The sequence below is a fragment of the Pygoscelis adeliae genome, unplaced genomic scaffold (assembly GCF_000699105.1).
Source record: "Pygoscelis adeliae isolate BGI_AS28 unplaced genomic scaffold, ASM69910v1 Scaffold467, whole genome shotgun sequence".
Classification (NCBI taxonomy): Eukaryota; Metazoa; Chordata; class Aves; order Sphenisciformes; family Spheniscidae; genus Pygoscelis; species Pygoscelis adeliae.
This window is the reverse complement of record NW_008825253.1, coordinates 674,798-691,705: the sequence shown is the minus strand read 5'-3', so window position 1 is coordinate 691,705 and position 16,908 is coordinate 674,798. Positions and strand designations below refer to the sequence as shown.

At 41.7% G+C, this 16,908-nt stretch overlaps 1 protein-coding gene across 1 annotated transcript; it reads left to right on the top strand.

The window, feature by feature from the left end:
• The first annotated feature begins 398 nt into the window (after positions 1 to 398).
• Positions 399 to 13,568, top strand: LOC103921443. The gene is made up of 18 exons (XM_009329413.1): positions 399 to 504; positions 985 to 1,114; positions 1,270 to 1,363; positions 2,132 to 2,282; positions 2,642 to 2,804; positions 3,304 to 3,429; positions 6,151 to 6,273; positions 6,653 to 6,808; positions 7,475 to 7,528; positions 7,812 to 8,029; positions 8,969 to 9,045; positions 9,223 to 9,333; positions 9,905 to 9,991; positions 10,860 to 10,967; positions 11,170 to 11,291; positions 11,509 to 11,631; positions 13,059 to 13,101; positions 13,275 to 13,568. The coding sequence occupies exons 1-18, from the start codon at positions 399 to 401 to the stop codon at positions 13,350 to 13,352; spliced, it is 2,070 nt and encodes a 689-aa protein (XP_009327688.1). The 3' UTR covers positions 13,353 to 13,568.
• Positions 13,569 to 16,908: the final 3,340 nt, after the last annotated feature.

The following is a 16,908-nucleotide window of genomic DNA, read 5'->3' as shown; positions in this document are numbered from 1 at the left end:
GGTCGGCGCTGGGCGCCTCTGGTGATGCCAGTCCGCAAGGGACACTGCGTTATCCCGAGTAACGATAGTTGTTATCGTCAGCCAGTTCTTTCAAGGGTGGTCCCGCCGTAGGAATGCAGCTCTCACCCTTTTCTTCTTTTTTTTTTTCCCCCCTATTCCCACCTCCTTGTTTCTAGGGTTCTCTCAGCTCTGGATGGAAACTGCAATGTTTTTTGAGCTGCTGACTGCAGTAAGGGTTGAAGATTTCTGTCCCTAGTGTAACTTACTCAACATAGATGAAGAGTTTGCGTGTTGAAGAGGTCTTCTCCTTCCCTTCTTGAGGACCTATCCCAAAGTGGGAACTAGCTTTGTGTCCTATTAGCTGCCAAGTAGTTCCTTTCCTTTGGAGTTCAATAAGCATGGGGCCATCGAAAAGAGAAGAGAAAGAGCAGAGCATAATCCTGATCAGCGACGATGAAGCTGAGGGCACGCTTGGGAATTCGGTTCTGTTAGTAGACCCGTTGGGTAAGTACTGTGCTGTGCTTGTCAGTGAAGTTCTATAAAGAACTTTGGAAATAAACTGAAATAGAATGTTATGCGATATGTTTGAAATGTGTCTTTCTGCTGCTAGGAAAACAAAGTACTTCAAAAATAAATAAAGCCGGGAGGAACTGCCATTATTTCATAACTTTTGGGATTTCTTTGACGGCACTAATTACCTTAAAGGAGACTGCTGTGTAGTTTCAAAATACTACAAACCTAGCTGAGACTAGGCCTTTTCAATGTCGATTGGATCCTTTTTGATTAAATTGTCTCTGTTTTGGTAGCGTGCAGAAGTTTTTTGTCCCGGGCCAGTGTACCACTCTTATGGGCGCCATATGAAACCATAAGAAAATTTGTGCCTTATAGTGTTTTTAAAAAATAAATGTCAATAGCCAGTTGAATTTGTAATGACGTTGTAGTTACCTTTATACTGATTTACACCGCGTATTCTCTTTTCTACAGAGAAGTCTGCCGTGGAAGAGGAGAAATCTGAAGAAGTTGTGGATGAGGAATGTGAACTAATGGTTACTTTCTGTAAACAAGCAAAAGTGATGCCTCATGCAAGATACGATTGTACAATACACCCGTTTGAGTATGTTCAGTGACGTGGAGGTTAATATGGGGCTTTCATTTTCCACATTTAGTCCATCTTGTCAAGTAACCTTGTTAGCTTTTTAATGTCTGAAAGCAGAAGTAGAGTTGGAGAAACATGTTTCATAAATAACATTCTGTTTTTCAACTCTGTAGGCGAATGGAATGTGAGACATGCTCACCCCTTGGAAAAAATGCTGATATTTGTAATCAGTGCTACTGCTACATTTGTGATAAACTAGCTTCTGAGGTGAGAAGAGCTGTAATCAAGAAATGCACAACTTTGAGTAAATTACTCAACAGTCTTTTTAAAAGAAATCACTCTTAAGCAAACTGAAAGAATAAATGATACATGAAATGTGGTTATTTTAACAGTTCCCATCCTAAATGTTGACATCTGTCTGCTTCACAATGCTACTAAAAGTGTGGGGGTTTATTTCTAGTAGTCCAGCCAGTTGTTGGAGCAGACATTGACTTGGTGTAAGAGAACGTACCTCCTGTTTGCTTTAGGCACACAGTGTACTTCATGGAATCAAATTACTAAATCAGATTGCTTTCCTCTGCACCAGAGAAATGTCAAACCTTTAGACTGTCCTAACCTAGAGTGAGGGAGCGGGTGAGTTGGGGGAATTGGGTGTGTGGGGTTGGTTGGTTTGGGTTTTTCTTAGAATTCAGAAAACTTTGAACTGTGAGCAAAGTTGGGGTGAACATGCAAAGACAGTGCTCTGTTACCAATTTACCATGGGGAAGGTGCCAGCCCGTAGCTCTGTAAAGTATTCAGGAATGACGGTAAATTACTATGGGGTTTTTTTGTTGTTGTTGGCCATGATATCGAGTTATTGCTATATTGGCCTCTTGCCCTGACTGTCAAAATACTTCACTGTGGCTATGCCTAGGTGTGTAAAGGATGACATCAATTGTAGTCCTTCGCTCAGAGGAACTAACTTTTGATTTGCTCAATTGGAAGAAAACTAACAAACAAAAAACCTTTCCCTGTTTTTCACATTTTATGAAATAGTGCCAGAATTGGACAACCCCTTCCCTCTGTCACTGCAATGCACACAACAAAAGCAAATTCTGGAAGGACCAGCGTGACTTTGCCTTGGCTGGTGTTCTTGTAATGTTCAATTTGGAGCTCACGGATATAGACGCAGACCTTCGGCATGGTGGTAAGTGTTATGCTCTCATTTTGTCCTGGGAGACCTGTGGCTACTCAGTCTGTGGCTTGATGGATGGTCCACAACTCTCCTTGTGAAGGCTTGGTGAAGTTTTAAGGTAGCAGCTCACTGTTGCTACTCTCTTTCTGGGCCATACTCGGACCAGACGCAGGTCTGCAAGTCCGGTTTGTGTATTTTCCTGCTTTCCTCCCTCTGGAAGAAGCAAGAAAGCTTTCCTGGCCAGTAAGATTGGGTGCGAGTAACTTGCTAAATATTTTACATGGGGTACTTATGCTTGACTTTCTGTTTCTTTCAGTTTTGAAAAAATAAAAAAAATGCACTAACAGTTTCACATCTGTCTGCTCTCTTAGGAAGTCTTCTAATAAAATTTATCCAGGAACTTTCTGTGGAATATAATAAGTATCTGATTGGAGAAAGAATGCCTCCCACACAACATGAATGCTTTTGCCTCCCAAAATTGCCTCCTGGGCAGTGCAATGTCTGCAGATCACGCAACATGGAGGTTGTATACAAGTAAGTGTCAACAGAACTCAGCTACTAGCAGTACATACTGGTCAGTGCGGGTTTGATTTCCTTTAGTCAAGTCATAATCGGGATCGTGGCATCTGATATAGCAGAAACATAGTTGAGACAACTTACTTGGCCAGTGAGCTGTTAAATTGCACTTGGATGTAGTTTAAACATCTTAAATACAACTTTAAATACATCTCTTGTGCTATACTAAGACACTTGATAATATCCCTCATTATTATAACCTGGGAAAGCATGAAAGTAAAGCCCGTATTTTTACTAATTTGCTTTTTAAGATGGGGTTCAGCTTTTACTCAATGGTATGTGCCTCAAAAATGCTTAAAGTAATGGCTGTGCAAATACTTTTTCAGCCTGTTGCAGATGCTTTTCAAGGAAAAGCAAGTCAATTTGCTCTCAAACTGTAGAATGGTGATAATTGCCATTTGTTTACAAAGTCCATCATTGCAGACACTTTATCTTACAGACTACTTAACTTTCCTAGGTATTCTGGAGTTTTTGCGCTGGTAACAAGATTTTTAAATCAGGCAGAAAGAGAGAGCCCTAAAGCTGCTGCTGTCATGTTTCTGGGAGCAGCTAAAGAGATAGCACTTCATAAAGACCCTGCTTTGTAAGTATCCAGTTCCACATCTAGAGTATAATCTTCATTTGCTCCTCAAAGGAAGGAGACTAAGTGAGAGGTTTTCCATTTGTTAAGAGTAAGGACAGTATAAAGATCACAGCCCTGGCTTGCAGCACAGTGAGAGGAAAATGAGTGCACCTGAGGGAGAAAGGAGATTGGTTACGGGGAGGGATTTGGGGGAAAAGAGAAGGTTAAAGGTTGGATGAGGAGAGGAAGAAGTTAAGTGGGATTGAGTCAGGAGGAGGGGAGATGATGTCCAAGGGGAAGGCATCTGAGATGGGAACTGGGAGGAGGGAGGGTGACAGACAGCAGATGGTGGCAGGTGGGGTTAATTCCCCAGGAGAAGGTTACAGGGGCAGGGGAGCTTTCCTGAGTGGAGAGAGCACGAGCTGCATTGTGTGAAGAAACATCTGCTGCTGAACTGGCAGGAAGGGAGGATGTGGTGTTCCTTGGGTAATAAGTTTTAGATGCCTCCCGTAAGTCTGGAGGCTGACCTGTCAGCTGGGAGGACTGCATAGTAAATAAATAAAAACAGAGTTTAAATACTTCAGTGTTTGCTACTTGTGCTGTTTATTTTCTTGTTTATATCATGGCCGTTTCATGCTTGATTACTGTCTAGCTTGAGCAAGGATGCAGAGCTTTGCTTTGCAAAACCTAAATATTTTGGGGCTTAAATTCAAGGCTCTTTATAAAGGAGGAGTAAACATGGTCTGGGTTGGTTCAACAGGCCAGAAACAGCAGCTCCTCTGTAATTCTGAGGAACTGTCGAGGTTTGCAAGGAGCAGGTTGGATACATTATTTGGGTAGGTCTCTCCTTGTACACCTATTGTGAGTTCACTGTAGTTACATGGGATGTGGTTTGGCCCTTGTGGGATGATGATATACAGCCCTTCAGAGGCCCTCTAAAAGCAAAGACGTGCCCACAATGGTCTAATACAGCAGGTTAGAAGGTTTGGTACTGCTTTACTTTGCTTGGGTCAGGGGGGTGGTATGCTTCAGTTGGTTAGGTACTGCTTGTAAATCACTGTTAATTCTAGAATGTGTTTTACACTTTAAGCACTTGCTTCATCTGTTTGGAATAATTTTTATTAGCATGATAGCTCCCAATGCTTTTTAAGAAAAAAGTGTTTTCTTAAACAGTTGAGTATAGAGAAGGGGAAAAGGCAGGAAAACAAGCCAAACACTAATTAGTGCTTTTTTCCTCCCCTCTTAGAAGCTGGCAGAACCTTGGTCATACTGCTTCATTAAAGATTGCTGTCCCTTGTCTGTTGCAGAGGTAAGACTTGTCCTATCATACGATGAGATGGCAATGGGGCGGTTGCTGGCTGCAAACTTTCTGCTTGTATTTAAAATGCATTTCAAATGACTTCTATGCGAAGGCATAAAGAAAAAAGTGAATGCTTTAGCTCTTAAAAGCCAAAAGTAAACTTGCACAGGTGTATAATCCTATGGTTCTGTAGCATCAGGAACTCCTTATCGGGAACACGACCCCATTGTACTGTCTTAGGTATTGTTTGAGCAGAGCAAGAGCAGCCTGCTGCTGCCTGCGTGTAGAATGCAGATGGGTAGGGACAGGCAGAAGAATACAAACAATAACATGCACCGGTCAGCCTAATGAGCAGGGACCTCAGCGTGATTATCAGGTTCTACAGTTGTACACTACAAATCAGGATTTTTAGAAGCTCTGTTGAATATTAGTTCCGTTCTGTGAAGGACGAGAGCGATACCTGCCTTATTTAGAGCCACATAAACATTCAAACCCTTCTTTGTTGCCTCAAAGGAGAGTAACTCAATGGGGAACTCAAAGCCAAGAAGATGGATTACTTTTCAACTGTAGTCTAGGAGTGTTCTGTAAGGCCAGACCAGAAGGTGGTGTCAGGTAGCTACTTGTGGTTATTAAACCAAAGAGTAAATAGTGTCTGTAAAAGACCAAAACAGCAGCCTTGTAGTACTCCACTGGGATGGAGTAGTCAGGGATGTAACATAGTAAAGTTCCCCCAGAGGCTGATGAATGAGGTCATCTAGCTCACTTGGCTTAATTCATTTCTCGTTTTAGCTTTATATTTCACCTTTAACCCGAAATTCACTTGCAACAGAAGGTTAATGAATTAACTTTTTTCAGGAACACTCAAAAACAATTATATAGTCTCACCTCTTATTTGAAACTAATGACAGGCATAACCTAAATCCTATATCAGTTTTCATTTTAAATTACTATTCTTGAATTTTTTAATTTCTTACTTTAAAAGAACAGGAAAAGGAATTTTTTTGCCTCCCTCCCCCAGTTTTAAGAGAGTGAACTCTTCTTTGTGTCTGTGTGTTACCTCCAGTTTTCAGTTGACACAAATGGTTTCACTAGCTGTGAAGCTGCCTGGAGCTCAGGTGGTTCAGGGTGCCTATCGGGTTCTGCAGCGTTTCTCGCATATACTCACTGGGGATCCTTGTTTTAAAACTTAAGACCACAGAACCTTGGTTTCACTGGTGTTTAAAAAATAATAACAAAAGAGCAATACCGTTATTCACTACAAATCTTAAAGCACAAATTTAAATATAGATCCAAACTGTCTGACGTTTAACCAAAAAAACCCCCAAACTTCTGTAGAATAGTTTCCCATAGGATCAAAAAAAAAATCCACCAAGCACAACAACTTAACAGTAATTCATCTGATTTCAAGAGATTTTGATTATTTTTTTTTCTTTTCAAAACAGGATCACAACACAACTTCAGAGGATGCTGGTGTTGTGTGACTTTACAAAGAATTTGTATGAAAAGTTTGTTAACTTCTTTCAGTCCATCTCACTTCCATGTCACTGTTTTGGCTTCTCAAATAGGTATGTTCGCTGGGTTTTGTCTACAGAATATATTTTTATACAGTTGCCTGAAGTTGAAAACAGCTCTATAGAACAGTTCTTTCACTGATAGTGTTAGGTGTGAGCACTTCATAGGAAGATTTCGGTATTAGCTGCTTTGTATTTGTCCTGTCCTTACAGGAAAAGTTGTTGTTTGATGCTATGGCTAAGTTGTTGTCCATATAGCTTTTTTCTTTCTTTTTTTTTTTTCCTTTTTTTTTTCCCTTTTTTTTTTCCCCCCCAGAAGTGAGCTGTAAACCTCAAAATGTTTTATTGGTAAATCTTTGTGTTACTTAAGGGAAATAAATTGTGGTGTACAAACAAAACTTGGTTAAAAATTACTTTATTTTTGTACTTCCAGCTTGAATGTTGTGCCATGGGACCATGTATTACTGACCACGGTTTTAAAAGGCCAGAACATCACTGGTCAAAGAACACAGAAAGGAAGAAAAGTATTTCTGTGGGAAACACTCCCTGTTATAGAGGCTCGAGTGGAGAAATTGGTAGACAAAAAGAAGTAAGATCGGTTTGGTCTTGTTCTGGATTTTTCATTTTATGAACTCAACTTTTACATTTTGCACGGTGTTGACTGCAGTATAGTGTTTCCCTAACATCTGCAGGAGTTTTGTATAATGGGGACACATACAAAACACAGATGCATTTGAAGCTGTTCCTGCCCCTTACTTATCAACAAGGCCAGTAGCTTTTTGAAGTTTTTCAGAGCAGAATCAAGCCCTTTGAACACTTCAGGACCAGAAAAGAATGTTGAAGTGGATAACTTTGTTCCCATAACCTCAGTAGGTTTTAGATGTTGATGTTTAAAACAAATTCTGTTCATCAAAGTCTGATGAGGTGGAAGACAGCAAAAAAGTGCGTTGTGGTCTCGCGGTCTTCAGAAGTCTGGATTCAAAGGCATACAGTCCACTTAAAGAATTAAATTGAAAGGCAACCTCCTGTTTTATTTTGCCAGAGTACAGAGAGAATCTGTGGATAGCTTCTTGGAGCTTATTTCATTTCCGGCTGTCTCTTTCTGCCAGTTGTATTTCTATCCTATTGTGCAATGTCTCTTGTGTGGGAAGATCTACTGTTTTGCTTCGTTAATTGTAGTAAATATTTGATTGACCTGTACATAGCTTTGCACTTCCTTCCTCTTCCTACTCACCCTCTTTTTTTTTCTCCTCAGGTATAAAGAAGTTGTTCGCTACCTGAGAGCTGTGAAATGCAATGATACCAAAGGGTAAATGGCTTTTTTCTTTTTTTTTTTTTAATTGTTTCTTTGCCTTAAGGTTGTGTCCCAGTCTGTGTTTCTTCAATGTGTAATAAACTGGAAGAATGAAAAGCAGTAGGATTTTGGTGGCTGTTTTCTAAGTGAGAGCAATATTGCATTGCCTAACTATTAACTAACTTCTGCCTTATTGGATGTAACTTATTAGTGGTCAAGCGTAATCAGATCTATACATACATATTGTAAAACTTTCATGTTAATGAAAATCAAATATTCATTTCTTCCCTCTTACCAGGTTAAGAGATCTTCGAGATAAAATCCCATTCTATTTGTGTAAAACCGGAGACTTCCTCGATGCTGCGCATTCGCTGCTGTTTCCCGTCAATAGCCTTGCCTGCTGTACTGCCTGCCGGATAACGCCTTTTCAGTTTGAGGTCTACCTGAAGATGTTCAGAACAGGCAGTGTCCCCACTGGAAAGGCTATGCTAGACCCTGGGCCCTGGATTACAGTTGGCAAGTGTGATTTCTTGCTTACATATGTTTAGAACCTTACTTAATTACAGCTTTTACTTTTTCATTAAATCTAGTAACATTCGGAGGGACTCTGAACCCAACTATAAATTGCCCAGACTAAAGCATGGTACATAACACTAGGCAAGAAGAATGTCTTTATATTTGAGCATGAATTTGTTTAGTATACTTCACACAAAATGCTAATTTTGTCAGCTGTGAAGTTGTTTTGCTGAAAGCAACCTATTAAAAGAAAATACAAAGCTCTCTATTACATCGTGGCATTACCAATGGCAGTGTGTAACTTAGCATTATAGAATCATAGAGCCTTGACCTTGAGAATAGACCTCCACTGTCATCGAGTCCAACCGTCAACCCAACACCACCATGCCCACTAAACCATGTCCCTAAGCGCCTTCATTATGGTATGTCTCAGCCTTGACCTTGAGAATAAAAGCTTCCTGATGGAAAGGGTTTCACGATCTGTGTATTACATTCTGTCATTAGTTCAGCCACTGATAACTGTGATCACCTGTCTTGGTACGTGCTACTTGTCAAGGTGTATTCTGAAATGAAAGATTTATTTTGGAGATGTTCAACTACTAGTAGAATTCTTAGACGGATGAGATACCGACAGTGTGTATCACTGTACTGTGGTGTGATGTATGTGATGAAGACTCGATTCTGGGTTACCTGCTGTGATGGCTTAGTCTAAATTGTATTCAGTTCTTTGCAGCCTTCCAGAATAGCATTTTACAGTTGATGTTGTTTTACTCTTCAGAACCTACAAAAAATTGTAAAATAGCTGTAGACACTCATTTGTCTCTCTTTGTTAGGTTTCTGTAGAAACATATCTGTAACTAAGTTAATATCTTGTTTGTGTTCACACTCTATAGTTATTCAGGGAATGTAAGATATGTTTTGGATTTTTTCTTCTTGCAGGGACTCCCTTGAAAGATGGTGTTCTAATTAAGCAGGCGCTCAAACTCCTTTACAGCAATGTGTCACTATACAGGAATGTGAGTCTGTGTTAAAACTGTGTTTCTGTGGCCCATCGAGTGTTTCTGTATATTACCTGTTTTGTCCAGTTGCTTCTCTAATGCAAGGATTTACTATCAGAACCCTCTTCTCTCTGAATATTTCACACCTGTGTGAACAGATTTGACTTTGTAAACAAATGTTCTGCTGTGTTTCAGCCTAAATGCTGGAGTTCCCTCATCATGATTTTGGGTAGTAGCAGTTTGCTGGAAAAAAGCGGACACCTACATCCCCTATCCCTGAAAGAGCCACCGCTTGACTTCCAAAAGGTAACTGAAACAATACTGTGAAATGAGAGAACCTGTTGTCTTGGTTTTATACCAGACTTCATTTGATGTGGGCACTAGCTCATTCTTGTAAATACTAAGGTTGACTTCACAGTGCCTCCTCAAATACTCCTGTGGTATGTGCCAGATGTAACACTCGGCAGAACGTTGTGATTCAGGAGTGTTAAATGCAGCTTGCAGCTCAATGCCTAATACTGATTCTGTATCTTTTAATGTTGAGATGAATCAGATAACAAAATGGATAGGAAAGCAGTTTAAGAAAAATGTGTTCAGATAATCCTAAAGAGTCAGTATCTGGGTATTTTCTTCATGAGAACAGAAATAACTGTCTGCTAAGCATAGTAGGTTAAAATGAAGAGGTTATGCGATATGGTTTGGTTAGTGCTGTAGAGCCTCAACTTCCCTTGAGTATGGCGAACAGTCAACCTCATCTGTAAAAATGCTGAAAAAATAAGTAAAAGCACATTAAAGAACCATCTTGGGCGCTGCGTGATGTTTGTAGAGTGTCTGGACACCCTTCCTCTTTACTTGTGACTCATTACTTCCATTGCAGGGAGTGCTCGCTGCCAGCGGCGGCCTTTTGGAGGAACTGAAGGCAAAAATTAATGTTTCTTTACCACCTGCTCTTTTCTCTCCCCATGTAAGTGTGCACATGGCAATAAGGAAATTTACCATTTGTTTTATTGTACTTGAAGATACAGTAGTATTGAAAACAGCTGGATTGTTATGAAGAGCTTTTAAGAGGGGGCTTGAAGGTTTTTTGGGGGGAATCGGCGTAAGACTGTTCTTAGCACAGTCTAAAGGCTAGAGCAGATATCTGAAGGTTGGAAAACTATTAGGGTCTGTTCTGGTCTGACACCATCTTCAACCTAGGACAAGTCTTACTTCATCACTGTCCAAATTTATGCATTTATGAAGTGGAAGGGTTGGTAATAATTGATTCTGTCTTAACTTCTCACAGGTTAATCTTGTGTTTGACTCAAACTGGAGACCATCCTTTGAGACTTGACAGTGTCTCAAAACTTGGAATAGCCCAGAATTTCTAAACTTGTTTTGAATGATGGTTTCAAGTGTAGTGGAACGTGTTTAAAGATGGCTTGAAATGTGTTCTATATTAAATACAGTCAATACATCTAAGGAACTATCTTATTCTTTTTTACTTCTTTTGAGGAAGTTACATGTAGCTCACTCTCCAAATATGTGACTACTGGGCCAGAATTTTTTTTTTCCTTTAATTCTACTTCTGCTTCTGTGACGGTGTGAGACTTTGTGTTTCTGTGAGGACTTTTGAGAGCACCAGGTGAAACGTGCTATATAAATAGAAATGCCTGTTCTATTCCCCCATCTTTTGGTCTTCATAAGATTCTTGTGGATGTCGTGTCTGACATCCAACCCCTCTGACTGGAATGGTAGTAACTTAGTGCTGATTTGACTGGTTATGATATACAAGTGGTGGGAAAGTGGGCTTTTAAATATATGTCTCTTCTTGTTGATATCTCTTCCTATAGTTGCACCATGAGGCTTGTCTTATTCTCGCAGTACAAGCAGTACAACAGATGCTTTTTTGTGATCTTCCGTACTTGACTTCCTTCTTAGAGATAGCCCTGGCCTTTGGGGTGAGTCCTAGATACTGATTTCTGTTCTAAGAGATTAAAGCAAATGATATTTAAAATCTGTGTAACGCCAACTTGGAGATTTTAGACACATTTAACTTGGGTTTGTTCCCCTTTAGCTTTGCTGACCTTTAATTTATTCTGTTTCTTTAAGAAACGATTGGCAATTAGGTTAAATCACTGGTCTTATTTTGTCTCTTCCTAGAATAACTTTTGGGCTCTGAGGCTGTTATTGGACCATCTTTCCTATGAAGAACATGTTCTCCATGGCACTGTCAACCTGATTTTGAGAGATCTAAATCGTCAGAAAGCAACAATGCTAAAACTGTGAGTAAACACTTTCTCCCTGAAGTTTTGTCTGTTCATGGAAACAGTAAGAGCAGTCCCGCCGCAGTAACGTTTAGCAGAGAGATAATCCTTAGCTCTTTGAAACCAACCAGCCCGGTGCTTTGGGTAAGTCAAGAATGCAAACAAGATGCTAGGAATCAGTAGGAAGGTTGTCTCTGAAGAGCTCTGTTCTGTTTCCTGGTTTTGTATTGCTTAGGTGGCAAAACCTTGGTCCCCAGTACGTGGGAGAATTCCTTTGCCTCTTCCTGACATGCAGACATAAGAAGATGCAATCCATTGGCCTGTTCACTCTGAATATCATTACAGAGAACCTGCATATGTAAGTGTGAATCTTCGTCATAGCCAAATCGAAAATCATTGTGTTGCAACACTGATGGTAGTTTTCTCTTAATTAACAGTCTTAAGTTACAATTCATTCTTGTTTTTTATTGTTGTTAGTACTGTTACTAGCAGTGGTAAAGATACTGAACACAATATTTTGGGTAGATTTGAAATTGTTGTGTGTTACCTGTTGCAACCGAATGGCCTTCTCGCTTCCCAGTGCCCAATGTTGTGAAAAACATGTTACCTGCTCTTGGCAGCCCTGAGCAGTTGTCAAGATTACATATGGTACGGTCTAGTTCTATTACTTAAATATCATTGTCATCAACAACAACCAAAAAACCTTAATTGGGATTTACAGCAAAGTAGTTACTGGACTCTAAGGCGGCATAATACTGGATAAAACTGTATTTAGAGGAAATAGTTGAAAGTAGCTCAAAATGTATGTTATTGTGTATCTACAAGAATACAATGGGTGTGCAGGTGTCAATGTTTCTTGTAAACATGTAAGAAATGCTTCACATGGTGGTGAGGGAGTAGATCCCCACCAAAAACTAAAGGTTCGGGAACATATGTGCGCTGTAATGCAAACTGGGGACAGCATTAAGTTTGTGCCTGTCGTTCTTATCCCCTTTTAAAGAGAAGAGAGACCACTTGCTCTGCAGCAGCACAGAGCTTCAGTGGGTGGGGAAAACAGAGTTCTGATAAAGTCCGAGTACTTCATTTAGATTACAAATTATAATCAAACACTGACGTGTCACTTCTGAAGCCACTAGCTGTTTATAAGTATAATCCTTGCTCTCCTGTGTTACGCAGTAAGGCATTACGGGCTTTGGAGTGATGGACTTTAATGTGTTGACATAATAGTTTTAAAATGAATTGACTTTGTGATTGTAGACCAGAAGGCAGAGTAATTGCCTGCTCTGGCACTTCTAATTCACGTGTAGCTGATGGCAGCAGGGTAATGTTGAGAATTCACTTCTTAGTTGCTGTCTTAAGTGGAAATCATGGACATGTAAGTTGACCCTCTTTGTGAAAGGCTCCTGTCTGTTTCTTCTCTCCAGCCTTTGCTGTGCGTAGCTGAGAGAGTAAAATACCTAATTTCACTCAGTTGTGTATGAGCCAAGTTGTATTTAAAAATTTGTGATTCCATTAACTGTCTCTTTTTGTTTTGTGAGGCTTTACAGTATGCTCTAGCAGTGATCCGAGAGAATCTCATGAACCGCTGTTTCTTATGGTCTATCTTTGTCTTAACTATTTCACTGTACATCTGATGCTGAAATCATCTCCATTTGGAAGTTGAAGTGAATTGTTGGATTAGTCTTCTTGTAAAGCTTTGATCAATGCGAAACTCCGAGTGGCTGAAACTGGGGGCGGGTGTGTCCGTAGGAGAAAATGGATTAAGAATCTATATCTGTTTTTCAGGTGTCCATGGGCAAAGCATCTTTGCAACTTCTTTCACAATGCAGTGAGTATCTCTGTATTTTAGAATCTAGCAACAAAACATATCAATGACAACTGTATTACCTATCAATTAGATATTTAAATATATCATTTGATATATCATGTATCAAATATATCATACGTCAATATTGTTATAAAAATTACTGAAGGATACTATTTTTTTTTTTCTCTGCCCAGGGATTAAGGCACCTGCCCCTTGGCACTGCAGCTCATCGTGAAGTCTCGAAGTTCATAAACATTTTTGAAAACGTGTAATTTGGCAAAATCTTCAGGAATATTTTCCAATTCGCCTTAATCTGAGAAATCTCTTCCTGGAGTCCATTGTGTTCTGCTTTGGTCGTCATCTCCAAAAACATTCAGCTAAAAACTGACTTCAGACAAATCCAAAACGGAAATCCTAGGTTAGGATGGTGAACGGTGGCTGTATTTCAGCAGACGTGTTTTGAAGTTTTCTTTCTTGCAGGTCCATGTATTAAGCAGTTGTTTAAAGAGGTAGCGGGTTTAAGTTTTTAAAAAAAGCCGGTCTATAGAGAGATGCTGGTCGGGGGGGAACGAGGGGAGAGAAACACGGATGAAGTAGAAAGCGCCACAGTCTTTGTTTCTGTTGTCGCACAGATGCGCTGTGGGCGAGGTGTCTGCAGCAGAACAACTGCCGAGAGAGCAAAAGTTTAAAAAAGAACTGCCTCTCCACCGGTGTACAACAGTATGCATGAAAATGCTGTTGGCACACCCTCTTTTCTTTAGTGTATAATTATAAAAAATAAACCATGCTTGAGGCTGAAGGACATTAACTGAGGCTTTCTTACTTGCTTCAAGAAACCAGATTTGGGAAGGCCTGCTGCAGTAAATAGCTTGTTTTGTTTGTAAATAAAGAAAAAAAATCTAGTTTTCAGGGTTTTCCAGTGCGGGGCTTTGTTTTTATTTTCTACAAAAGATGACGGTTAGACTGTGCTGATGGCTCTCTGGGTTTCCCAAATCCTTATTATAGTGGTAAGTTTAAGAGTTAACTTTTGAACTGTGGAGGTAGAAATAGAGCAATATTTCTAGCCTGGTTTATACTCCTCTGTGCCCTGCTATGATACCCGGCTGCTTTCGTTTGGCAGTCAGGGGGGAAAAAAAAATCTGAAGTTGTGATGAACTGTATTTTGCACATTTAAGGCTTTCAGTGGCTTTTGCAGCTTTTGTTACCCTAAATAAGCTACGCTATTCAAGTTTTCTACAAAAGTGTACATGTATCTAAATCGACACAATTCTAAGTAAAACTCTGTAGAAATTCTGTCGTTACGTTGTCAGTTCTGTTTTGGGTTTTTTTGTGGATTTTTTGTTTTGTGTTTTTGGTTGTGGTTTTTTTTTTCTTTAAAACAGCAGCTGTACCTTTATCTTGTGCTGTCCGAGTTCAGCCAGGACGAGCAGAGGTCAGTGAAGCCCCCTGGTACTCGGGATTCTGGTTCTGCTGACTGTCGGCAGGGCTGGCCACGCGCCGTCTGGTTCTGCTCTGTGCTCCTCAGGATGCACGGCAGTGTTTCACCCCGGTTTCCAAGAGGGGTGTTCCTTGCATGTTCCTAACGATATGATCTTTCTCGCCTCGTCTGCCTGAGTAGTTCTGTTCCTGTTATGGCTGAGGGGGAGAAAAAAGAGGGGGAAGGAGGCTGCAAACACTAATCTTCGTAGGCGCTGTACCTGTGTTCTCCGCTTTGCCCTGGTGTAAAAGCTTTCCTCCTTTCTCGACGTGCAGTCTGGCCTGTAATGCTCTCTGGGTGCTCGGTAATGCAGAGGTTGGGCAGCCGACTGCCCTGAAGGCTCCTGTTCTCAACCCTCCAAACTTTGTTAGCCCTCGAGCATGCTAACGCCGGGGGGGTTACATCGCGCTTTGTCACTTTGCTGTGGGTGCAAAGAGACAACAGCAAAACCAAGCAAGCCTTAATATCAGGCTGAACTTGGACTGGGCGTAGACTTCGGTGTCGCCCTGAACGGTGCCCCGTGCGGGACTGGGCACAGGAGGGAGAGGGAGCAGGTGAGGGCAGGGGTTTTGTTACCCCTTCAAGCCTGGATTTACCATCATGAGGAAAGGCTAGGAACTGCTTATTTACCGTAAGTAAATGGCATATCTATTCGTTATTTATCTACTTCTCAATTTTAATGAATTATAGCAGCCCTTATGGTGAGGATTATACTATGGATAATGATATAACCTTTTATGTACGAGGAAAAGACTTTCTCTGAAGATCTGCACTTGACTTTGGACATGGGTTGGATAGACAGGTATAGTCACTACAGTCAACCACCGTAGCAGGTACCCTGAGACTGCGACTCGTATAACCCCAAAGGTGAATTGAAGGCTGATGTCGTCTGCTTTGCTCCAGGTACAGCTGAGATGAACAGAGCTCATTAAAAATTGAAATGCGTAGTTTGGAGAGGAAAATGGGCACCTAGAGCGCTCTCATCCAAATATTGTATTTTAGCAAAGAGAACTCTGCTGTTTTAGCAAGTGTGTCTACAGCTGGTACTGCCAAACAATAAATAAACATTTGCAAGTAAGTGCCTGTATCGAAAATAAAATTTCATCTGAAAATAGTGAAGCTGTCTTATGTCCTTAAGGTCTGGAAGGGGAATAACGGCATCTAGCCCAGGAGCGTAAGGTACCTGCTTGGTTGTGGTCAGCAGTTAGCAGGCCCCTTCGGCGTATGTGCGTCACCGTTGGTTACGGAGGGGGTTTCTGAAGTACAGTGTTAATAAGAGCGGGGAGTTCTCAGTGTAGTATTTCAGAACAAACAAACAGATAGACCCCCCCTGCCTCGTGCTGCTGGTAAACCCGCGTGGCTTTTCCACCTCTGCTCAAGGGGGGGAACGGTGATGCACGTCCCGGCAGGGTACGCTGGGAGAATGAGGCCGAGATCGTTCTGGATCTGAACAGAGAACTTGAAGTGTGAAGCGGGCAGCTTCACTGTCTCGGCCATGTGGGCAACGGCGGCTTTGTACGATAAAATTGAGGGTGAGCACGTTCATGGCCCCAGCGCCAGCAGAGCCGGGGGTGCTGTACAGGGTGATGTACCCCAAACATGTGTTACGCTTCCCAACCTCGTCTGCTGAGTGGGCTGGGAGAGTGCTGATACCATTTCTACCAAGGACACCAATTAACCTGCTAAATGAGTTCATCCCTTCAGAGTGCGCACCGGAGAACTGTTACCTAAAGCACCATCCCAAAGAGAGCCATAATTAGCAGCTGGTGCTGAGGGCAGACCCCGTGCTTCCCAGGGACGGCTTTTGCAAGGTGGTGGGGGCTGTCGGCTCGGTGCTCGTCCCCCACCCCCAGACAACATCCCCGGGTCGTGCGCAGCGTAGCACCGGGCTATGTCTGTCACACACAGCATCCCCTCCCCTGCCCGTGGGCCAGCTCCTGCCTGGGGAGTTCTTCTCCCCCTGCTCTCAGACCTGCTCCCACGTTGCACCTAAATAACGCGGGGACAGCAGTAAGGGACGGGACGCAAGTCATTGCACAGCTACACAGGGGAGTCGCACGCCTCCAGCTGCCTGCCAAACCAAAAATACTCAGTTTTAATAACTGGACTAAGCAAAGTAAAAAACCAGCTCGTTGCTGGCTGCCAGATTAACAGATGGCTACAATCATTAATATTGCAAAACTTCAGGAGTTCATAATTCTTTAATCTACAAAGCCGGTGGGGGTAGCTAATGCGGGCCCTGCAATCTGCCGTGCTGGGGGCTGCCGCCCGCCCACCCACCGCGGCCGGGTCTGTCCCAGACCCCCCGAGGGCTGGGCAGACGTTGCCTGGGTCCTGCCTGCCGGGCCAAG

What these genes read in the sequence shown, in the direction of transcription:
- LOC103921443 (XM_009329413.1), top strand. Translation starts at nt 399, where the DNA reads ATGGGGCCATCGAAAAGAGAAGAGAAAGAGCAGAGCATAATCCTGATC. An exon ending in TGTACAATACACCCGTTTGA is followed by an intron (nt 1,115 to 1,269) that starts GTATGTTCAGTG and finishes TCAACTCTGTAG; the next exon opens with GCGAATGGAATGTGAGACAT. An exon ending in AGATAGCCCTGGCCTTTGGG is followed by an intron (nt 10,968 to 11,169) that starts GTGAGTCCTAGA and finishes GTCTCTTCCTAG; the next exon opens with AATAACTTTTGGGCTCTGAG.